This window comes from Orbicella faveolata, unplaced genomic scaffold (assembly GCF_042242905.1).
Source record: "Orbicella faveolata isolate gen_17 unplaced genomic scaffold, um_ofav_v1 contig_48, whole genome shotgun sequence".
Classification (NCBI taxonomy): domain Eukaryota; kingdom Metazoa; phylum Cnidaria; class Anthozoa; order Scleractinia; family Merulinidae; genus Orbicella; species Orbicella faveolata.
Genome location: NW_028301578.1, coordinates 11,822,704 through 11,846,913, shown reverse-complemented (window position 1 = coordinate 11,846,913; position 24,210 = coordinate 11,822,704). Strand labels below are relative to the sequence as shown.

At 36.2% G+C, this 24,210-nt stretch overlaps 1 protein-coding gene across 3 annotated transcripts in view; it reads right to left on the bottom strand.

The window, feature by feature from the left end:
- The window catches only part of LOC110042778 (Fanconi anemia group D2 protein-like), a 29,408-nt gene that overhangs the window by 3,689 nt on the left and 1,509 nt on the right, over positions 1-24,210 (bottom strand). For 2 of the 3 annotated variants that reach the window (XM_089281574.1, XM_089281575.1), the window contains exons 2-39: positions 22,998-23,129; positions 22,610-22,677; positions 21,460-21,512; positions 20,739-20,786; positions 20,154-20,211; positions 19,403-19,461; positions 19,159-19,237; positions 18,614-18,738; positions 17,831-17,918; positions 16,812-16,916; positions 16,238-16,335; positions 14,985-15,084; positions 14,736-14,771; positions 14,510-14,650; positions 13,944-14,078; positions 13,198-13,329; positions 12,509-12,616; positions 11,529-11,578; positions 11,337-11,396; positions 9,866-9,947; positions 9,302-9,421; positions 8,828-8,901; positions 8,155-8,280; positions 7,740-7,843; positions 7,300-7,415; positions 7,064-7,172; positions 6,584-6,701; positions 6,229-6,265; positions 5,317-5,444; positions 5,077-5,158; positions 4,693-4,809; positions 4,215-4,343; positions 3,887-4,005; positions 3,375-3,488; positions 2,352-2,485; positions 2,110-2,209; positions 1,498-1,623; positions 827-926 (exon numbers count right to left, since the gene is read on the bottom strand). In XM_089281574.1, coding sequence (XP_089137700.1) covers positions 827-926; positions 1,498-1,623; positions 2,110-2,209; positions 2,352-2,485; positions 3,375-3,488; positions 3,887-4,005; positions 4,215-4,343; positions 4,693-4,809; positions 5,077-5,158; positions 5,317-5,444; positions 6,229-6,265; positions 6,584-6,701; positions 7,064-7,172; positions 7,300-7,415; positions 7,740-7,843; positions 8,155-8,280; positions 8,828-8,901; positions 9,302-9,421; positions 9,866-9,947; positions 11,337-11,396; positions 11,529-11,578; positions 12,509-12,616; positions 13,198-13,329; positions 13,944-14,078; positions 14,510-14,650; positions 14,736-14,771; positions 14,985-15,084; positions 16,238-16,335; positions 16,812-16,916; positions 17,831-17,918; positions 18,614-18,738; positions 19,159-19,237; positions 19,403-19,461; positions 20,154-20,211; positions 20,739-20,786; positions 21,460-21,512; positions 22,610-22,677; positions 22,998-23,129 — 3,710 coding nt within the window. The remainder of the gene's footprint in view (positions 1-826; positions 927-1,497; positions 1,624-2,109; positions 2,210-2,351; positions 2,486-3,374; positions 3,489-3,886; positions 4,006-4,214; positions 4,344-4,692; positions 4,810-5,076; positions 5,159-5,316; positions 5,445-6,228; positions 6,266-6,583; positions 6,702-7,063; positions 7,173-7,299; positions 7,416-7,739; positions 7,844-8,154; positions 8,281-8,827; positions 8,902-9,301; positions 9,422-9,865; positions 9,948-11,336; positions 11,397-11,528; positions 11,579-12,508; positions 12,617-13,197; positions 13,330-13,943; positions 14,079-14,509; positions 14,651-14,735; positions 14,772-14,984; positions 15,085-16,237; positions 16,336-16,811; positions 16,917-17,830; positions 17,919-18,613; positions 18,739-19,158; positions 19,238-19,402; positions 19,462-20,153; positions 20,212-20,738; positions 20,787-21,459; positions 21,513-22,609; positions 22,678-22,997; positions 23,130-24,210) is intronic. The other variant, XM_089281576.1, reaches the window with a different exon arrangement.

The following is a 24,210-nucleotide window of genomic DNA, read 5'->3' as shown; positions in this document are numbered from 1 at the left end:
TCCATCCACACTCAGCCGACTATCGACCGACTGTTGATCAAGTGTTGATCGTTGATCAAGTGTTGATCAAGTGTCAACTGAGTATCAATTGGGATGTTGATCAAGTACCGATGAAGATTCTAATCGAGCGTATTGATCGACAGTCGATCACAGATGCCATTAGTACACATGATCCAACATCTCTATAGCACAAGAAGAAGTTGTAGAAGTTGTACACAGAAGAGTTGTCTCACAAAGATGTTCAATTCAGAGGGTGATAACTTTAGGACAGAGAAAAGAGAAGGTTGCTGATGGTACCAGGGCATCTCCTTAGACAGAGATGTACACTTAGGGAAAGGTGTTTGGTAAACACATGTCTGCAAGAGAGGATGATCTAAGAGAACACACCCTGCTGCCCCATGATAATTTTTGTAAAATCTATTTTCCACTTTGCATCACATTGTGAAAGTTATTTTTATTTTCATTCCCATGATTGCACAGCCAATGCCCAACGGTCATCACATCACGTTCATCTAAGTCTGAAATTGAAAGTCAATCTAACAGGTTAAGAGAAAGAAATCAGTTTGTGTTGAACTACCACAATGTTTGCATTGCAGAATGTAGTGTCAGTATGACCATGCACTAAAATTAGAATGAAAAACTTGTTAAGGGAATAGGCTCATGTATGGGAGATATGTTCTCTTAAATCATCGTTTCTTGATGTCTGCCAAAGGAAAGTGTCTGTAACTAGACGTTGCATTGCAGTTTCTTTTCTTTTACTGACTTCCATTTCTCTGTCTCATCTTCATTTCTAAAGCAAACTGGCAGAAATAAGTGCAGTTACTACCTCTGGCGGGTCAGTCCTCTTGAGTGGTACAGAGTGAGTTTGTTTTACACTTCCAATCAACTCTTCCATCATTGCTCGGTAAAAGCAGGCCATGGATGATCTAGATAAGTAGAAAAAAAGATGGTTGGCAGGGGTTTCATTAACATTTTCAGCAACTCGATCAAATATCCCAACGGACGACCAATCTCCCATTTGATTGGCTTATTCCCTCAGGTCTAAATTTAGCACGTTGCCACAAAATTCTGGAGAGCGACAGGTGTAATTTCCTGTTTTATACTACAAGTAAGCAATGCCTTTTGAACTAAATGAACGATAGCTTTAAGAGAAGAGTTTAAAAAGAAAATTGACAACTGGTTTGCACAGGCAGACAAAACTTTTTTAAGTGAACTTCTTTATGAGAAAAATTTTAAATCGGATAGTCAAGCGGGCAAAATCGTCCTCACACTGAGCCGGTCAATTTGCCTGGTACCTGGCCCTGAATGAAACCCCTGATTTAGAACAATTTGGCAATTCAGTGTGTAACACCATCATAAAGTCCTGGAGTAAATAAAAATTCATAATAAGCAAGTGCTGTCAGTACTCTAGAATATTGACACTAATTGATTTATTGAAATCAGCCTCTAAACTATGCATACAATGTAAGAGAAAATCAATGATCAATTTTCAGCTACCTTGTAAGTGTTGGATATGATGTGGAAACAGCATTCTTGTCCTCATCTTCAATCAGTTCTGTCATTGCACCACCAGCAATTTCCTCTATTGTGGCTAAAGTGTCCTCAGCAGAAGATAGGTGAAACCTGAGGGTCAAGCAACAAGTAAGAAACTCACTTTTAATTAGCTACATGTACAAACAATGACTGGCCCACTTAACACAAAACTCTGATTTCCATAGCATAGATTGTCTAGAAATGTTATTTTCCCCCTTAAACAGGATATGATATTACACCATTACAGGCAAATTGCTTTGTCATTGATCAGCATTTTGCTATCTCTAGGTTACCCTAATAATTTACTTGTGTCTGAATTTATTCAACTGGGCAGAAAGAGAGGCACTATGCAAGTCAGCAAAGGTATTTTGAGAAATGCCAAAAACCACCACCATGACCATAACCTTAACCCTTAGTTTAAAGGTGAGTTGAAGGGCAATCGGCATTAGCAAGAAACACTTGCTGTTAAAATGTCTAGCAAGAATGTAACAAGGACACACCAAGCTTGAAATTTCTCCTGACCAGTTTTTGATCTAAAGACCATGTTATGTTGTATGTTACAAGTGATTACCTCACCTTAGCAAGAACTGAAGTGACTCATTGTATTTGGCTCCACTTTCTCTTTCACCATCAGATCTGAGCCACTCACGTTTCAGGAAATTCCCTGTTAATTCAGCTGAAGTTTAAGAAAACAATAAAGTTATTGTAATTACTTCTTTGTAAAAAATTTCCAAGGCAAGGTAAGAATGCTCTCTGATATTGTGGCTTAGTTGAGGAATTAGAATACGAGCAGCAAATCAAAAGGAATCACAATCTACCTAAGGCAGTATTCATGCCATTATCAAAGTCCTGTCCCCTCTCACTCAAAATTACTAAAAGCTTTGTAAGACTGACAGCTGTTGTGATATTAGGTATGCTGCTAGAGAACTGCTCCAGGTAGTGGAAGCTCTGTCTGCAAATACAAAGCAAATTTTTAATAATTATGGTGAGCTAAATCCATTTAGCCCAGAGAATTACAGCATCATATAATAACATGTAGGCTATTCATTAAAGTCTTTCGTAGCATGTACTGTTCCTGTGCACTAAACAAAATCACTGATTGACCAATGAATGAATGGGGTTCTGTCATGCATTGTCAATTCCATAGTTTTATTTGCATGATTTCCCTTTGTGAATAGAAAGATCAAAATTGTCATAATTGTAGAATAACCCAATCAACATCAATTAAGTATCACCAAAATGCAACAATTTTTGGCAAAAATTCAAAGTAACAGCACCCATTATTACATTATTCAGGTGCAATTTCTTTTAAATGAAATTTTTGCTCAAGCTGTTGTTAATGTTTTGCTGTTCCTCTAAGTTAAAACCAGTAAAAATATTGCTCTTAAAACACTTTCTGGAAACAATTCAATAGCCGGGCTGTGCTCCAAAAGCACCCCGGGCTGCCACAAGTGCCATGGGTGACTAACTTTTGCCTTTGGGCAACTGGAAAAACTTACACTTTTTTCGTATAAGCTTAAGTGCTGGGCACCCAGGATTTTATGGTTAGGTATCTTTGGGCTGCTTGTAATTTTTGAAGACCACAGCCTTAAACAGTCTTGGATTAATTTTGCAATTACCTCTAGCAAGGTAAAAGGTAGAGTTACAGTCAAGCCTAAGCAGTGCACACTACTGGAGTTTATCCCCGTTAGTTTATGTCATTGGGTGGCTATGAGTATTGCTGATCCCCTGGATGGTATGCTACTCAGTCACAGCTTATAATTAGCCCATAGAATTTTTTCTTCTTGTCAAAACAGGTTGACCATGTATATCATACCAAAATCATTTGAGAAAGAGCATACTTAAGAAGTTCTTGAAATCCAGGCTGTGACTTGTTAGAAAGCTTTATGCGTGATGACAGCACAAATAATGCCTTCTTTAAAAGACTCTGATGTTCACTCATCATATAACCACTCCTAAAACAAAACAAAGTTAAAACAAACACTGTTCAGATCAGATGACTTTGATCAGATGTTTAAAATCCTGAAGGAAGGCACTGTTGCAAAACATTGGTTAAAAAGCAAAATAATAACCCCAAAACCCTGACAGTATTTTATTAGCATATTCCATCAATTTATACCACTTAAAAAAACATTTTACCCTGAAACCCCCCTTTACTTTCAAAAATATATCACAGCATCTGTTCTCATTGTGAAAAAGCCTACAAGAGAAGCTGATTTTAGAAGGATAAAACTGGAAGGACCTACATATATGGCATTCAAGGTTAATAAATAAACCATGTTTCATGAGAGCAGTTAGTTAAATTTACTTCAACACAATCTTTAAATATTCTATTTCTGTAATAAACACAAACCATCCAAAAAGAGTCTGCAAAGAATTGAAAAGCAGATGGAAACAGGAAGCCATATTTTGTGCTTCTGAGGTATTATGACCTGGGCCATCTATCAGTCCATCATTTTGGGCTATCAAAGCCTGCAAATTGAGAAATAGTAATTAAAAAATTAATTATTCAAGCAGAGACAGTATTTTTTAAGAATACATGTACCTACTCTGTATAAAGTCATAGAGAATAAGTTCCATACATTTAAACAATGAAAAATGGTTTGTGGGTCATCCATCATATAGCATTGCTGAACCCCCTCGTATTAGAAGAAGTGAAGGAACAAGCATAACTGTCATACCTGAAAGAAAGCACTGGTAGCTTCTAAATGCTCACACAAGGCTGGCAGCAGGTCCACAACATACTTGGCTACTTCCTTTGATGAATGTCTTGACAAGTTGGAGAAGCCCACCAGTTTATCCTGACGAGCCTACATCAGGTTAGGGTTAAACAGCAATATGGTTATGATCCAAGTTAGCATACTGACTAGGATTACAATAATACACATGGAATGGTTCACAAAACAAAGAGTTAAGTCTACAACATTGCAAATGTGGCCTTGACAAAAGAAGTAACCAGATAATTCACGATTGACAAATGATGCAGTTAGCAATAGGTTTTCTCATATATATGGAATGAATTATGCACTACCACCCATGCAAAGATCATCCCTTCAATACGTGGTCAATAATCTACCATGGATGGAAAAAGTAAGATTCTCCATAAAATGTCAAGCAAATGTTGAGTTAAATGAAGAACTTTATTTTCTGCATGCTTACCTTGAGAAAGCTTCTTCTGGAAGACGCAGATGCTGATAGTGAATGTTGTAGTTTCCTGGAAAGATCTTCCAATAAAAACTCAAGCTGAGGTGCCTGGAGCTGCACAATAGTTGTCTCCTTTACAGCAAACACCGACACAAAACAGAAAACAGAAAATGTGTTTTATCACTGCAATACGAGTAACTGTTTGCTGCTGAGAGTAAGACAACACAATTTAATACTTGCAATAAAAATATGCCACAAATGATCTCAAAATTGCCAGGCATTTGCCATGATAAGAGTGCTTCAGATTAATAATTGGGTCTGGCCTGAATGTGTGATTGTGGTATTCTATAACAAAATGCAATTATGCAGGTTTAACAACACTTATTTTTTTCTACAAACCTCTGTATTCATGTCTGAATCCAGCACAGCACGGGACACTAATCCACATTTAAGAATATTGAATGTTTTAAGATCCAGCTCCCTATAAACAAGGTCAGACAGAGTGGAGTTAATAACAACCTCCCCTATTGAGATCAAATGTGCTGTTAACATTTACTGTTGAAAATGGTTCATAACTACAGTCAAAAGTCGAAATAAAGCTAAAGAGAAAAACTAAAAAGTAAATGGGATTGCTTTTACCTAAGAGATGCTCTATACTGTGACATTGACACTGACACTGGCTTTTCTTTCTCTTTAACTTCTTTGGCATTGTCTTTCTGTGTATCACTTTCTTTGTCATTGACATTTTCTTTTTCCATCTCTTTTATCTACAAGCAAAAGACACAACTGGATATTCATTCTTCACGGCATTAAGCATCATGTTTGTTAATGGTTGAAAAAGCTACGAAGCTAATAATATTAGAAATAAGAATCCCCTCATAGGCAATGAGTCAAGCAGTCCTGGTTTGAATCTAATATTAGGATTAGAATTTTAGGTTTACGATCTTAGACATTTTATTGGACTTTATTGTACCTGATGAATTTTTATTGAGTATAAATAATGATTAAGAAAGAAAGAAAGAACCCTTGCCTGGATACATGTACTTGGACTGTGTTCAAGGGCAAGATCTAAGTTACATGTATATGCTTGGTGGCCCACTACACCCAATAGTACTAGTAGGCATAGGTTGTGATGAAACTACAACAGCCACCAGACAAAACACTGCAGGTAACCTTTGATCGATTGGGATCCTACCCAGGGGGCAAAAAACAATAAATAGAAATTTGCAGTGGCAAATGCCATGGAGAGATTCTTCATCCACTGTGCTTCCAGACTGAATTTTAATCTGAAAGTGTTGGAATGCTCTGGAAAATGCCTAGAACTAGAAAGAGCGTTCAACTGATATTACATATATTAGGAACTCATTCTACCTTTACTTATCTTGTATATTCCTCGTAAGAGGGCTAAGCTACTTTTTTCACCCTTACGTCAAAATCAGTTGACATATCAATCAAGGCAGTGGAGAGAGCCATGGCAAGCCTCTAATCTTAGAGACATATTTAACACTGTTGCAGGGCTGCTAGTTATTCCTACTGAAAATGCTTCTTTACCTTTTCTATGGAATCATCAGCTTTTTCACTGTTAGACCTATGAAAAACACAACATTCAGGTTATAAGCAAAATAGGTTAATAAATTGTTTCAAATTCAATGCCGAATACTTGAGATAAAATAACGACTTACATGTATTTGTGAGAAAGATTGGTCATTTGGTACCCAGACTGGTCATCATGAGTTTAAATAAACTAGAACCTGAGGCTACAGCTAGCAAAACCAGCACTGATGTTTGTAAAACTTAAGCCCATTCAAGTTATAAAAGCTTACATTTTACATCTCTAGACCATCTGGAAGTTACATTGATGGCATGCATTTACAATACAAAGATGAGAAGTGCAATGTGTTTCTACCCTTTCTTTGCTTTCTTTCCTTTTTGGGGTTTTCCTGTATTTCCATGAGGAGCTGGACTCGTCGCCAGTGACTCTTCAAAATCAAATGTAGCAAGGGAAGGCTTATATGATGGAGTGGCTGAAAAAGTTTCAATTCACAGACTAAAATAAACAGCTAATTTTGGAAAAATGATATTACAACCAAAAATACAACCTAAAATACAAATTCAACAGCTCAAAAAGGGATGATGGTGACAATCTGTTCAAAATTGTCCTAGGACAGAGAAGTTCTTAACCTCATTTTTCTACCGATTTACAGCCTTATGAACACCAAATTGTTATCATTTTTATGTTGCTTAGATGCCAAAATTGAAATGCTGACAAAGAATCACTGAGCTATGTTGAAAGCTGTGTTGCAGCTTTAGGAAAAAACTTGAAGCAAGAACAGAACTGTCTAACAAACATCATCAAACTTGCTCATGGAATTGAAAATCAACAAACCTGCAAGGCACTTTTCAAGAACTTTACACAGATCTGTGATGTTCTGCAATCTAGCAATATTCTTTCCCCTTATTTCAGGGTCTTCTTGGGTTGCAAATGCATTCACAACCTAAAAATCATGAAGGATTTTCGACTTGAAATAACTGCACATCATAATGAAAATTACATTTTGGTCATACAAATAATTCAGAAGATATTTTGTTTAAACACCTGGCACAACAAATAGATACATGTACCTCTCTGAACCAGTTCACTGTGTGAAACAAAGTGCCACAAATGACCTCTCTATCTGCTTGATCTAACGAAGCAATTTCATTGGCCAGTTCTTGCTTACAACTAACCAGTGGACACCCTGCACAAGAGATGTATAAAAGAAGTCAAATAAATATATAAATAAATAAGTAAATAAATGACAATGCACAATCATCTCTTTTGATCCCCTTCCCTCTTCTGTGGAGCATACAGCATTTACAATGTCCCGCCACACATCATGGTCTTGGGCATTTTTTTTTCGACACAGTACATACAATTAATTTTCTTACTTATTGGTCACCATTTCCAGTTGTTTATCCCCAAAAGAATAAAATTACCATGACATGCAAGGATAGGTAGCTCAAGTCACAGTGTGAAAAGAAAGTCTTGACTAGTTATTTAATTAAAAGACATAAAATTTTACCTAAAAGAGCATCAATTCCTTCAAGATCACCCTTGTGCTGACTTTCTTCACAAGCCCTCAGTAGACGGAAATGTGGTGCAAGGCAAATAAGGGAGATGGGAGCACTGATTTAAAGATAAAAGCAGTGAACAAAAAATTGAAACAACATCATGTATAACAGGCAAGGGTTATGGAGGGATTATTTTCAGACACTGCTATAATTTGGTTATGTAAGTACTCCGACAGCAATGAGTTTTGTCGTATTTTGTTTCTCATAGAAAGCAGTTCTCTTTTCCACAGTGATACCAAATTTCTGGCAGTTAGCTCTATGATTGCTCAAACTTGCAACTTTCAATTCTACTTGTAAGTGTACTAGTAAACTTTAGGTACCATCTTTATTCAATTGCAAGGCAATACACAATTACATTTCTCTTACCTATCACTTTTTTCTTTGCTACTTGCATTGTTTCTGGAGGCCAGTAGTACTGGAAGAAGGTTGACAGCAATACTGCCTTCCTCTGACTCATCCAAAGCATGACACAACTCCACAGGAAGACCATCACTGGGAAAAGAAAAATGAGTCTAATTATTAGCATCTACATTTCATTCTTTATATTTCCTGTCCCACATGTGCACACTACACACACAAAAAATTGTGTTTGCCCCAGGTCTAAACTAAGTCAACACAAGATACTGAGGGGTTTTATTAAGGCTCAGGCACCAGGCAAATTGACCGGCTGTGAGGATGATTTTGCCGCCTGGTTTGACTGTCTAGGAGTAGTTTTGTTCAAAAAGTTTTGCTGGTCAGGGAAAACGATACTACAGTGTGATTAAATCAAATTGGTATTATACGATTATTTTGATGTGTACCTTATTCTACAACTTTACATGGTAAAATCACACCATAATCGATAAAAAACATGCAAAGAACTGGTGCCAAGCATGGGGAAGTGTGTGATAGCAAGTCACAATATATTATTGGTTCAGGCTTTGCATCTGTCATTGGTTGAATGCAGCAACATAACCAGAAAGCCCCATTTTGCCAGTTCAGGTACCCACTGTACTGGTGGGACAGGACCTCATTTATAAGATAAGATAGCTAATGTCACCTGGCAATTGGTGCTTCCCTGTCTACCAAAAAGTCATCTTGAAAGTCTGCTACAACTGTTTCACTGATCCATGACTGTTAGTGAGAAATGCTAAGCAATGATTTACCTCAGCAAAGGGAAACAAGAAATCTTAAATGAAATTCTTCTGGTTCATAAAGATTAACAACATGAATTGATGCAGCTGGAATAAAAGAATATTAACATTGCCTCCAAAATACATATCAACTTAATGGCAGAAGAAAAAATCAATGCAGCTGTCATAATCAAATCAAGTTCTACGTCCTAAACAATCGTATATAACTTATGGGAATGAAAAGTATATCACAGCTGCTATAGACAACAAAATTTGAAAAATTTCCAAGTTGAAAAGATACTAAAAATGGTAATTACATTAAATTAGGATAATGGGAAAATTAAAATAATGAAATAATTAAGTTAGTTTATCACTTAATTAATAAATTAATTAATTTCTACCTCAATTTTAGGATCAATCCCTCCCAGCTGAATAATTCTTGCCAGTTCATCATAGAACAGTGCTGCTGCCTCTGGAGTCTGGCTGATGCTGTTCCGTATCATTTCTAACATGCTCACAATCTGCCATTAAGTAGCATCTTAGCTAATCAGTTTCCTTGCTCAATTATAACACCCAGCCTGCTGCTATTGCAGGCACCTTCAACAAGAAGTATTCATATGAACTCTATTTATAACTTTGCCAGGTTTCGTTACATCAGGTAGTTATTTAATATGTACATGAGCACATGAATGTCTTTATTGGTGAGGTGGCATGTTCAATATACATCTATAACTGAGTTAATTGCAAAAAAGACATCACCACTGACAACAGTTTTTTTTTGTTTTTTGTACAAATTACATGTAAAATGATTGATTTCCAGTTTAAAGTGCTTGATCTTTCACAGCCATAACAAGTTGCCATGTGGCTGAAACAGCAGCCTGACCATCAGATGGTATTGACAGCAACTGCAGGAAGGCTTCTTTCTCTGCAGATTTACACTATGAAAACTGTTCGAAATAATTTACCTGTTTGTACACTTCATTGGAAAGAGTGGATCTTTGCTGGGACTGTGTATCCATTGTCTGTTCAGACCCCTCCTCCTCAGATCTGTGACATTGCAAAGAAACAGGAAATTGAAGGACATGATTTACATTAAATTAATGATACCCAGTTGTGCATGTTTAGGACTATTTTGAGACCCAAATTTGGCCTCATGGTCAAGTAGTGAAGATTTAAAGGCCTAAATCAGGATCACTGTTGTGGGGTAAGACTTTTCAAACTCATTAATAATTCATCATGTTAAAACAAAGAAAACCACAACCGTAAAGGAGGTTTGGATACCGGGCTTAATTAGCACAGATTTTGACAATTCTAGTTCTCTGTTTACTCCTTAGTTTGTATTTCGATCGAGAAGATAGATCAAACACTTGAGACAGTGTTTCATCGGCTATCCAAACAACTCAAATTTCGTCGAAAATACTCCACTGCATGTCGTATTTTCAACTGTCTTCTCGATGTTTGGATATCCTGATGAAACACTATCTCTTGTTCTTGACATGTTAGTATATAGAGGACTTTACAAGGGTTTGTAAAGATATGACTTTTATTCTCGAGTCGCTGTGGCAAAAACAATATTTTACAAATGAGCACAGTGAATGAGTAAGAAATAATTAACATATTTTAATATAATAATAATTAATAATAATAATAATATTTATTAACTTCTATTGTGCCATTATCAGTGTAAAAATTCTCGTCACCACCACTTGGGTCCCGGATGTAGTTTCGTATGAATTTTAAGAGTGGTGGATCTTCTAGTACAACACCTCTGTCTTGACTAATAAACTTATTAATTATTATCCAACTGCAGCGAATACCGTCCAAATAACAGCACAAATATACAGCGATATTGTACACTTATTTGTACAGTAGAAAACCTGTTTGCCATATAGGTCAGCGTGCACACACAAAACTGTCACACTCTCCCTCTTTCATTGATAAATTTATTGCTTACAGCAGTTGGATAGTAAATCTCTTAATAGATGTTTTGGTGTGTAATATCACTGTATATTTACTCGTTGTTTGTATTTTGACTCGCCCAATGCGCTCGTCAAAGTACGGCCCAACTCGTAAAAATATACAGCGATACTACACACCAAAACATCTAATAAGATATATCTATCACTGCACCTTTCTCCACCCAGGAGTTAGTATAAACATGTAGCAGCAAACCACTAGTGCAAACTGATATTATTACAAACTAGAGAACTGAATACGTATGCTAAAGAAGAGCAATTCAAGCACTGACACAGGGTGAGGAGTTAATGCCCTGCAATCAAAATTGAAACAAAGGCGCTACGTACAAGGATGGAGGAAGATCAAATCTCAGATTACTAGCTCTGATCACTTTGTATCATCCTTATTACAACAGCGCTAAAATTGCCAAAAATTCAAAGACATTCAGTTCTACAAAACAGGGCAGAATTAATAAAGAACCTTTTCTTGGCCATGCTGCGTACAACCATTATAGCTCCTATTATACCAATCCTCTTATATCTGAAACATGACAAGCCAAGAAATGCGTCACTGTAAATATGGTTTTGTCAAACAATAACTCAAGTCCAATAACCTATGCCATAAATTGTACATTTCAAAGCCTCATGATATTGAACAATAATAACGTCTCACTTGGCAGAGTTACTTGACAATTGTTTTCTTATAACAATGTGCATGTCATCCTAGAAAACAATAACAAATGATCCATTTGTGAACGAAAAAACAAATATAAAATACATGGATCCACATTTTTCAAAATGGCATATTCTACATACACATTTATTTGGGTTAATCAGTATGTCATTGACTTTGGTATAAAAACAAAATAAGCCATTCACCACGCAGGGGGCGTATATGGTTGCAGGCAGACTACCTTCTTCAATTCCAACTGGGATCAATTTTGTAATTAAAAGCAATATTTACAAATGTACTGATCATTTTGTGACCCTCACAGTGCAAGTCCAAAAATCGCAAACACCAGAAATATCGATTGGTATTTATAAAACATTATTGTGTAGAAAGGGAAAAGCCAATTAGGCATGAAAACAATAAACCACAAACAGTAACGGTAATTAAAATTGTGGTTTGTGGTTTTGAGGTTTGCTCATGTGTCCTAAACCTCGTTGTGATTAGTCAGTACATAACTGACCTGTCAGAATCAAATCAAAGTGTTCATGGTTTTTTTACTTGTATGGACAGTAAGGGGGAGCATTATGACTAGCACATACAAAGAAAGCTAACACGTCCAGAAAATACAGGGAACACAACTACATCGTTTTGTTCTAACATGAAATTAATGTGTGACATTTTTATGCAACATGACGTAACAATGCCTTACATAATTAATTGTTAAGATTGTTGAAGCCAATACTACTAGTCACAGGTTTGAGAGACACCAGTGGGTATGTAAATATTGTTCTGTGTCAAGTATATTAATCCTGGCATCTGTTAACTATAATTCTAATCTGTTAATAGATTTCGAAGACATTTCTGTGAACAAGATGACTGAATAAACTGTGAAATATTTGGAACCTTGGCTTTGGCTACCAATCTTTTGAATCATTTTGCTAAATCATACAACTTTAGAAACACAAGGGTGGCTAGACTGGTACCTGAATTAGTCCTCCATCTTGTTGGTTTGTAAAGGCCAGAGTACTTAACATACCAAACAGCTTTCGTATTTGTATCACAGTGAGGTTGTCCAGGTAATCTAAAATACCCTGAAAAGAGCAATTTACATCATCTACATTACAGAGAAACTGATGCATAAGGAATTAAGAGTAACTATCATCAAAAGTGGGAAGTAACAACAACCAAGTCCCAAAGGTTATTTTTGTTTTTTTGCTAAGACAGGGCTGTGCTCTAGAAATGCCCGCGTGCCACAGGCAACTAACTTTTGCTTTCAGGTGACTGGAAAAACTTACTTTTTTCATATAAGCCTAAGTGCTAGGCACCCAGGATTTCATGGCTAGGAACCTTTGGACTCCTAGCAAGACCACAGCCTTGCTTAGAAGGCGACTTCCAATTCCATCATGAACATAATTTTTATCAGAATGTCCTGATCAATCTGTTTGTTTCCGACTCTGATCCACAGTGTTTGCATGAGGTCTAGCACTTCATACTCCAACTCAGATACTGACTCCATGGCCAATGTCAACTAGTCATAAGTATTGGAATTGTTCTAGTCTCCTCTTTTAAATACAAGTAACATAGTTGCAATTTTCTTTGCTAATACATGTACTTTGCACAAAATAGAAAAATAAGTTTAAAAAAAACACTTTCAAAATTTACACATACTTACTTTAATAAATATCGCAAATGGCGCCATAATATCTGGGTGTGATTCAACAAGATCTGACAGCACATCTAAAGATGCATCCGCTTCTGCTGCATATCCGCTTCCAATGTGAGTCACCAAGGTTCCTACTATCTCCTAGATTGATACAGTGTATTGATAGATAAGTCAGCCCAGTGTTAACAATAAATGACAGAAATCTCATGCACTCCATTATCAGGAGGATGGCTGATGAGATTACAGAGCAGAAGTTAGCAACGCATTACATCGCAAGTTCTTTTTCAAGCTAAAGAACATAGGCTACATTTTCAGAGATCGTGCTTACTGTACATGTAGGTAGTGCTGGCCAACACTATAGGCTGATATATTGGCCAACACTCAGTCAATATACATCGGCCAAGTATCAGTTGACACACAGTCGGTTGAATGTCAGTTGAGTATTAGTCAAGTAACAGTCGAATGTCAATCAAGTATCAGTCGAGTATCGGCCAATATGTCAGCCATTACTCAACTGACACACATATCGGCCAATGTATCAATCGGTACTTGACAGATACCCAACAGACGTGTGTTCCCAGCTACTCAATACAAGACCAATACTTGGTTGACATATCGACCGAGTGTCAGTCGATACATCGGTCAATAGTGTAAACCAAAATTACCTAGAGTAAACATGATCTACATTTTCTATAGAATAGATGCTGTTTTTATTAGTAAAGAAAAACTTGGATTACAATGTCATCTATTTATACCTGCTGACAGTAGAGGTCAAACGATACAAAAGCTAACTTGTACGTGGCACAAGCATAAGAACAGACAGAAGGGTCGGGAGATCGCAGAAGAACTTCAGCCAATGATAACAAGTTTGAGAAGTAATCCCTCAGAATCTAAAAAATAACAAAAAATACGATAAATTACAAACCAACCATGGTAACAAACCACTGTTGGTTTTTTGAACATCTCTAAATACCTTCCAATTCTTATTTTAAAATTTCCTGTTAGTGATTTCATTTTTAAAAGAGACAAAAGAAGTGAATGGTAGATGGTGTGCTTGTGTATGTGGTCTCAGAAGCTTGACTCTGTTCAACAGCGCTTGTTACGGGACACCCTGATGATTAAAAACTTAAAAAACAAGTTTTATTAAATTCAGGCAGCCCACCCTTTTGATAGAAACTGTCTAGTGTTTCAGGTTTTGTAAAAAACCGTTATTTAATAACAATTCATTAATTACATGTAACAGTTTTCACAAAACCTGTAACACTAGAAATTTGCTACAAATTTGCTACCTGCATTTAATATCACTTTTCATTATTCCTACCTGTGTGTGTGAGTTAAATGCAGTGCTCAGCATCTCCTCAGTGAAGTGGCCATTTTTTATTTTATTCCTAATCAAACTTTCCATAGCTTTCTTTCTATTAGCAGTAGAGTGAAGGATAAGCAGAACAAACAAGTCTACAACCTGTAAAAATGACACAAAATAACAGGGCTCAGTTTAATAGTTATGTATTGCACTGGGAGGCAACATGATTAATGTAAGACCCCACCTTGTGCTTTACGGAAGAGTTGACGGATTCTATAGCCTGGAATTCAAAATTCAAAACAAAATTATATTAACCACCAATAAGTTTATAAATTCTCAATTTTATTTAAAAAAAGAAAAACAAAACAAACAAACAAAAAAACAATAGGAGATTTACAGACCTTATAATTCTGAAATATTGTCTAGTACTCTCAGAAATGTGTACACAATAAACTAACAGCCTAGATTTTAATTACCTATTCATGTCCCTTACCTTTATCCATCCCTCTGCAACAGATCTCTGAAAACGTATTCCTGAACGGATTGCATCCAGGGTAAAAAGTTCCCCATCATTTGTCTGGTTCAAAAGTGACCTTAATCAGACAGCAAATTATTTGTTATATCGTACAGTTCTGAAAGGAACAAGCCTAGTTATTTCCAATTTACAGTGACTGCAGTGGTAGCCTTATTCTATTGCTGCTTTTGAATTTCATAACTTTTAGGTACCTAACATATGCACCACAAGTCATGCAAGCCACTCTATCTACATAAAACAGAAATGTTCTTGATAATTAGAGAGGGGAAACGGACATAAACTCTTGTTGAAGGTGATTTTTATGATACACCAAATTAAGACACTGATAGAGTTTTTTTCTCACATCATGGGCTATCTAAAACAACAGTACTGTCATATCATTTCAGAGCAGATCATTGTAACACTATCTTTTATTTCCCATTGTTTCTCGTAACAAGTTCATTTACGCTTAAGGTCAGTACTTTTGGATGGTCCTTGCTTTTGGCTTGTTGCTAAGCACTATGTGATGATAACCATGGGATAATTGTTACTTTCAGGGTGTGGTTACATTGTACTTTCAGAACTTTACTGCAACACTTGTTGCGGCAGCTTTGCTGGATCTACAGTTACACAAGTTACTTTATTGTATAGTGAGGTAGTAACACTTTAGTTGCTGGATTGGAAGTACACGCAAACTAAAGAATTTATGGTAAAGAATTTGGATCATGTGTACTAAAAACATCCCCACTCAAGTGTCGATCAATACCCTCAAGTGATACCCTCAATCGACATTTCGATCGGTACTCAAATTACATCCCAATTGATACTCAGTCAACACTCAATTGACACTTGATCAACAGTCGATCGATAGTTGGCCAGGTGTCAACCGACTCATATGCACCCTTATAAAATAAGTTGACTTGTGACTGACTGTCAACCAAGATGTTGATGGAGTGTTGATCAAGTGTCAACCAAGGTGTCAATGAAATGTCAATTGAGTATCGATCAAGGGTCGGTCAAGGGTATCAATCAAGGGTATGGAAAAAGGGTATCGATCCAGGGTATCGATCAACACTCAGTTGCAGATGCCTTCAGTACACACGATCCAAGAATTTTCCAAGAAAAGTGACATATCATTGCCGATACCTTGAGCTCCCTGGTTTCTAATGGTATGGTTCCCTTGTTACAAATTACTAACTAAACACACTTCTGTTGGTTAATTATCATCTCACCCTCCACGAGACCTTCTCTGCTCTGCAGGAGTTGAACAGGCAGCTGGTGGTAGTGTAGTTGATGTGAAATCTAAGTTTGACCTCAGTTCACTGATTACCTAAAAAATAAAACATTACCATTGAAATTAAATGATGAATTAATTATTTTACTGATTAATTAACTACAGTGCAACTTCCTGGTACACGTCACCAATTGAAAAATGATGAACAAGACAAAATGATGAAGACAGAACCTAGTAAAATTTGAAAAGTCTTTGCCATAGCCAGAAAAAAATTATGGCTGAGGCAATAATGTCCCTGGCTAAATTGTCTTCCTGGATATTAAGGATGTTTATGATAACTATGAACAAGAAAAATGGAAAACAATGACAAATGATAAGTGCCTCTGCTTGCCTGTTATTAGCTACGGCCCTGAAAGTCAAAGGGATCAGTGGTCAAATTATTGAACTGGTATGATTACAATGGTGTAATGTAATGCACCACGTTGAAAACATTAACAGTGCATTACAATTTCAGTTATAAGCCCTGGGCTTCTGACTTATGTAAAATTATAGTATGTTTCAGGTTCTTGTACCTCAAATGCATCACTATCTCCAACAGACTGCAGAATAAATTTCACCACCACTGGTAGGTCGTCCACTTCAGCGGAGGGCAGCATCTCGATAACTGACACTCGCACCTGTGATTGTTTGAAAATAACTCTTACTGGTACATTGTATTCTATTCATTTTTGTTCCTATGAATTCAAACTAAATTAATACTATTGCCACACTCATTCCAAACCAATTTTCCAGATTTCTTTTCTCCAGAATCATCTTCCCATAACTGTGATCAGTAAAATGCCAATGGACATGAGAGCAGCATCACAGACATTGCTGTGCAGCTTGTTCAAACTTCAGCAGTTCTTTTGCCAATGATTAGTCTTACTAGTCTTAATTTGTATTAAAGAACATCAATTGGCAGGTGATTTGGAAAAATGTTAGTAAGACTAGTGTGTTATGGTTCTCAGTCATGAAAAGTCTTGTACCAAGTAATATATCAAACACGATAAGTCATTCCAAAACTTTGAAAATTCCAGAACTTTGATAACTGACTGACATCAGTCATCCAGTATTTTTGACAGACTAAGTTGAGATGTTTGGAAGTGTGGTTGAACACTGTCTCGAGTATTTGATATACATGTATCTTCTTGAAACTAAAACCAAGGAGAAAACAGAGATGAGATAAAATCACAAAAAAATCTATCAGTAAATTTGTTGATTTCAAATAATACATGTTAGAACACTGTCATTCACAGGTATCATTTATTTTAAAAATACATATTTATTAATGAATTATTAAGATCATGGAATGTGCTTAAAGTTTGAGCAATGCAAGTGCAAAAATTATTTACAAAAATCTGTTCATAGCATGGTTACAATTTTGAATACTATTTGAAACAACCTAATTTAATTCAGTTCTCCATTAAGTGACACTGCGATTCATTTGGTAACTTTATTTTTGCCTTTATTATTTGAATGTTCAACAGAAGCTGTCTTAATGACTTTGAGAAAGTAGATATATACCTCATATTGATTTGGTGATGTGACTCACCTCTGCTAAGAGGTCTGGCCTTAAGCTCAGATTGGACAGAGCATCAAGAATAGAAACAGTTAGTCCAGTGTTCTGACAAAGAAGCTCGCTGTGCAACAAGAGTGAGGTCACATGACATTGTATTAGAACCCTGTTGTCAATTTTGCTAACAAAGGTGGCTCATATTGATTCTTCACAGGCACACTGTCCCAACTTTAAAAGGAGAGGAGTTGGGAAGGTGCCTCCAAAAAATACTTACAATGAGCCAACTTAAGTCTGTTGGGGCAGATCAAGGGGAGTTTGGAAGTTCGGTCAAACCCTCTAAATTAAAAAAAAATGAGAGACTATATAACAAGCTGATTTTTCCTCAGAATGTCTGAGATCCCATTTCTGAGGACCTCAATTTCAAATATTTTCTGGCATAAGATGCCCCAGACCCCCGACAGGGGACAGCCTTTGGCAGTCCATATCTCAAACCCCCTTCTCTAAAATCATGTACCTGCCCCAGGTCTGGTTAACAATGATACACTAGGAATAAAGCTACATTTAGGATGATGTAGGGTTTTCATTAAGGGCTGGGCACTGTACAAATTGACCAGCTATGCAGACAATTTTGCCAAGCTGGTTTGACCATATAGCAGAAAGTTTTCCTAACAAAGAAGTTCAGTTCCTAATAATTTTGTTCACCTGTGAAAACCAGTTGCCCTTCTACTGAAAATGTTAATGAAACCCCTGGAGATGGGTACTTTAAACAAAGTTGACAAATATACAGTGACACTTAAACTGACCATCAACCAACTGTACCTCAGTTTCCTAGCAACCTCAGTGTGTTCTGAATCATCCAGCACCTCAGGAATACATGTGATGATTTCACGCTGGATGTCTAGAGATGTTATGCTAACCATCTCTAGCATTTTTTCAGTCAATTCCTAAATTTCCAACAAAATAATATATTACTCAGACTTGCAAACTAGAGTGATGTTGGCAGTCCCCAATCTGGTACTAGTAAATTACCCTCTCATTTCTTGTTAAAAAGTCTCCTTTGGTAATGTGTGGTTCCAGAAAATACCCTCACGCATGCCATGGAGGGTTATTAGAAATTCCAAAAAGAAGGAGATGGATCTTTCAAGAGGGATGGGAACTTCAAACCAAAATACCTTCCATGGGAGGGGTATGAATATTTTATGAAATTAATTTGTTTAATGTTTTAGTCATGAGGTACATCAATATTTCTAAGTGCTTAAATACATGTTCAGCAGTTGAGAAGCAAAGGACAAAAACTACATATGATTATTAAAACTACTAATAATTATATTACCAAGAACTGTTCTGATGTAGTAACATCCTACCTTACTCTGCGCAATGAAGTCAAGCCATCTAAACTGGTTTAGGACCAGGTGAGGGATATTGAAATCATCTACACCATTGCTGAAACACCAGATAAAATTTCACTTTTTTCACTTTTGAATATCTTCCATGCAGTGCAAAACTGCAGGCTTGGAAAATTCTACATCACATATTTTTGTTTTATATAATTTAAACAATAATATTTATTCATTAAAAAATATATAACTGAAAATTGGCTTTACATACTTGCCATCATCCTCTGTGAATTCTGGGAGCTTTTCCAGAAGCATGTTGGCAATCTTTGGCTTAAAAATAAAACAAATATTAAAATATCATTGAATAGATGCTTGTTTCACTGGGTACCAGTATACATTTACATGTATGTCTGGGATTTACTGTGCATAAAAATCATGCACCTGAGTAAATAACAAACAAAGTTAGACAGACAGACAGACAGACAGACAGACAGACAGTACATTCAAGCAATCTTTCAATCTAACTTTAAACAAACAAGAGGAGACAATACATAATACAAACAGGCACCTTTCAGTCTGTACACAGAAACTTTTGTGTAAGTCTTACACTATCACAAAATATTTGTAGGATAACTTCCATTCCATCTTCCAGCCTGTGTTCCCAGTAGCAGATCTATCAAGGGTGAGGGGGTGCAGGGGGGGGGGGGACGGGGGGAGAGAAGCCAAGCATCCCTTGGACCATTTTTGCTCACAGACAGAAAGTGTTTTGACTCTCCTCTATTTTGAGTGAGAAGTGTTCTACATTCATTCCACTCTCTGAGTCTCCCTCCTTTTCTATGTATACTAAGAAAACTATACCCTTCCCTCCCCCTTACTAGCAACAAGGTCTGCCACTAGTAAGAAAGACAAGACTTTGATTGTACCTGAAATTACCTTTGTAAGTGCCAGAAAAGTTTATAAAAAACAATAATTGTTGAAGGAAAAGAAAGGAAATTGTTAGATAATGCTGTTTTGTGTCTTACCTGAAGGATATCTACACCCAAAAGCATTCTGATCAAACTTTCCTGACTCCCTCCATATCTAAGAAACGAAACACTACTGGTAAATAAGGTACTGAGCCCTTAGAGAGAAAAATTGGTTCATGTTAGGATGACGGGTGAATTAATTTTTATGAGATGCAATCCATTTTAGAGGCTGAAAAAGAAGTATTATATTAAACGGTCAGTTCTCAGGATTAAAGTACATTTCACCATGTAGAAAAAAGACACAATTAATTTAACAACTTCAGGAGTGAAGAGTGGTTGGAATGTATCATAGTTTTTTTTAGATGAAACTTGAAACCAGGAGTTCCCTACACAAAGGAAAGCCATGTTTGAAGTATCCAGTCTGTAGTTGTGTTGTACTTAAGACATGACAGTTTGCAGTACAATCTGCCAATTAACTTCAAATGAGTGATGACAAATCTTGCACAGTAGTTTGATATCCAATTAGAGCATGTGTCATTCTTGCTTAGAAGCAAACAATGGCATGTCACCTTGTTCCCCACTACAGTATCAATAATGCTTGCAAAATTTTGAGGCTCACAATATCATAATTTATAGACTGACCCCTCAGTATCTTCTGACATAGAAACTGGTAGCAGACTAAGACGGAACCTGTTGTTGATAGAAAGAAAGTACCAAATTACCAATTAACAGAGATCATGCCCAAATGTGTTTTGTATTTAAACTTAAGCCTTTCACGATGATTTTTTAAACTATTTGTTTTCTATTTATTTGTATTTCAAGAAATCAATGTGTTTTCTAATAATAATAATAACAATAACAATAACAATAATAATAATACTAATAATAATAATAGATATATATAGCACCTATCCAGATCTATCCTAAGCACTTTACAAAAGTAAAAAAAAAAGCTAGACAGAAAGTTCTATAAGAGATAAAAATACAGAGAACAATAATGAAAAATAAAATAAATTAAAAATTCTTTCTAGCAAAAATAATAATTTTTAAAGAGATATGTCTTCAGTTTACGTTTCTAGGAGGTTTTGTGCCACCCTCCTCCCTATAATTCCCAGCCAGGCTGTGAAAATTCCAGTTTAGCTTTTATCTCTTTATTTTTTATTTTTTTTTAAATACACTTTCCTTCTAAAACTCTGGCTTTTGAAACCCCCTCCCTCTCTGAATTTCCAAATACATAGCTTTTCTAGGAGTGTGTATGGATAGTTTCCAGAACCACACAAGGAAATACCCCCAAAGTTATCAATCTTATGGCTACCAGTGAAAAGGATAAAAAAAACTCAATTATTAATACCAATTTCAATACCTGCCAGCATCATCCAGTTGTTCTTGTAAACCCTCAAGAAAGTCGTCTATGACCTGTAGGGGAAATAATTAGCATAAAACATTAAAAACAAATAGAATCACAAGCCTAGATTAAAATGGTTTACAAAATTCAAACTACCAGGCCACATGAAAATAAGGTAATTCATTGTTAGTAGCAATTGGCGATAATAATATAATTAAATGTTTCTATCTACAATGTTGACGTCCAAGATTAAGTTTGTGTTTTTTTTCAATTCATGCTCTACAGTCATGTAATTCTGTAGCATGCTTCAGAAAGTCATCGGCCCAGTTTATACTGAAGACAATAAATTATGTGACTACAAGTGAATTACATGTACCAACTCTAAAATATATCAGATAAAACAAGAGCGAATAAAATTATGTAGTAATTAGCACGGAGTCGTACTTTGTAGCAGCTAGCTGCCACCTACAAGAATGCTGTAATTTCAGGTATTGAGAGTGAATCATATCACAGCCTGACAGCAAGACTTGGGGTAACATAATTTATAGGGCACCGAGGCTGGTAAACTGGCTACATGGCGAACCAGCTTAGGTTTTTCTTAGTTACTCCCATGCTAAATTCCAAATTTACATTGTATTATATCGGTACCCTAGACTAGAGTCTACAGACAAATTAACGGTATTTGCACCTTTGATCTATAAATCATCTGTACATACTGCTTTTATTCCCTTAAATAAGCACCCATCTTGAATAACCACCCACCAAGTAGATAGGAAAAAGTAATAAGTGTCCCACCTCGAATAAGTTAGTATTTTAAGTTTTCTTAGTACTTTAAAGAAGCTCTTAGCTTAATGAAAAGTTAAAATTCTGCTTTGGTACATCGATCTTCATGTTTTGTTATATATAAATTATTTGTTGTTTTGTTGCAAAATAACCTTACTTATAACCTTACTAATTGCTAAAAATTGGGCAAATTTAATAAGCATCCACTTTCAAGGACCAAAATTTTATAAGCACCCATGAAGGCGCTTAATCAAATAAATATGGTATCAAACAAATTTGTCTTGACTATCTCTTCTATTTCTTGAGGTGTAATTTTGGTCATTGAGGCTTTTAATTTCGCTAACTGAAGCAGCGCAACCTTATACTGTTAATTTTAAGTCATTACCTCTGGATAATTTTGATGAGTTTTCAGGGAATTCCTAATTTTCTTCTGGAAAATAGAGCGATCAACCTCTGAAAAACAAGAAATATCACACTTATACCTACTGCAGTGGCACAGGTATACAGTTTGTCATATAAATTTATACAAATCACAAGAGATTAGGGTATGGTGTAAGATTAGGGCCTGCAACTCTCACTCAAAGAAGAACAAAAAAAGTTGGTCTTAGTGGGCTTCATTTCAGTATCCACAATTTTATCATTAGGTGCATTCAGACTTATGCCAATAGTATCATACAATTATCATATTTTTAACATGATGCACAGACTATGGAGGACTAATTTCTGGCACTTTATGGCAAGAGTGAAGGTGACACACACATTTGGAAATTTACCTAATTCATCTTGCATCTGGCCTGAGTTTACGTGAAGTCCTGCCTGCTGCACCATGGCATGAAACAATGTGGGCTCCACCTCGGTGCCACCAATTGTCCTGTGGTTGTTAGCACCATGTCTTGAGCGTTTGGCTGAACAACAAAAATAATGGTGAATACATATAGCACATAATATAATAACAGGTGACCTTCAACTGCAGTTTGATGAACTTGTACGGGGTCTCGTAGCAAACTTGTAAGTTTTCTACATGGAGAACGAGGCCACATGTGACTCAAAACTTAATAACAGCCCTGATTCATACCCCATTACATTGATTACAGGTATTTGAACCCCTCCACCTTACCAATAGAAGTTTCAACATATACCATAAATAATATCCTTAATGGCCCTTCCACAACCCGGCACCAATTATTTAAAGATAAGTTTTTCCTACAAGGGTGCTATGTTGTGGAACAGCCTTTCTCATTAACTCTGATCTACAGTTTCTTTAAATGAATTTAAAGGTAAACTGCATCATACAGCTTTGAATGAGACACGGCATCCTTGAAAAGCAGCTTTAGTAATATGATACGTTTTTATTCTTATACTACTATATTAATAATTAGTTAGTTTAGTTAGGCAGACTTAGATATTACACTTTTAAATTATGCTCAAGGAATTTTTACTGTGTATAAATAAAGTTATTAACTCAACTCAACTCAACTCAACTCAACTCAACTTTTGGTCAGCAACCAAGAATTGAGAACCTCCTTAAGGTTAGTTTGCTTCTCTGGCTTTGTCACTAACTTTTTGATAAACAATATTTGAACAGAGGATAGGCACTAGTCATAAGACAAAAGCAATGCAGGCAGCAAGTAAGTGAATGTGGGCAAAATTCAAATAAAGGGAGTAACCATGTCAACCTCCCACAGGTCACCTCCCCCCGGCACCTGTCATGCTGATCTCTCCACAGCAGGGAATAACCTGAACACAGGCCAGGGACCAAGGTCTAAACACAGCAAAGCTACTCAAAGCAAAACCACAAGGGCAAATATACCCAGCAATGACTCAAATGCAAGTGCACAAGTCAATTACCAGCTGGCCATCAACAAATCTCCCAGTTAACTAAATATATTTATCGATCTGATAATCTCATTTTGAAAGTAGGTTCCAGAAATTTTTAGGTGTCTTCAATCTTGCTTGTATCCTCCAGGGGTAGTTCTTCTTGCCTTT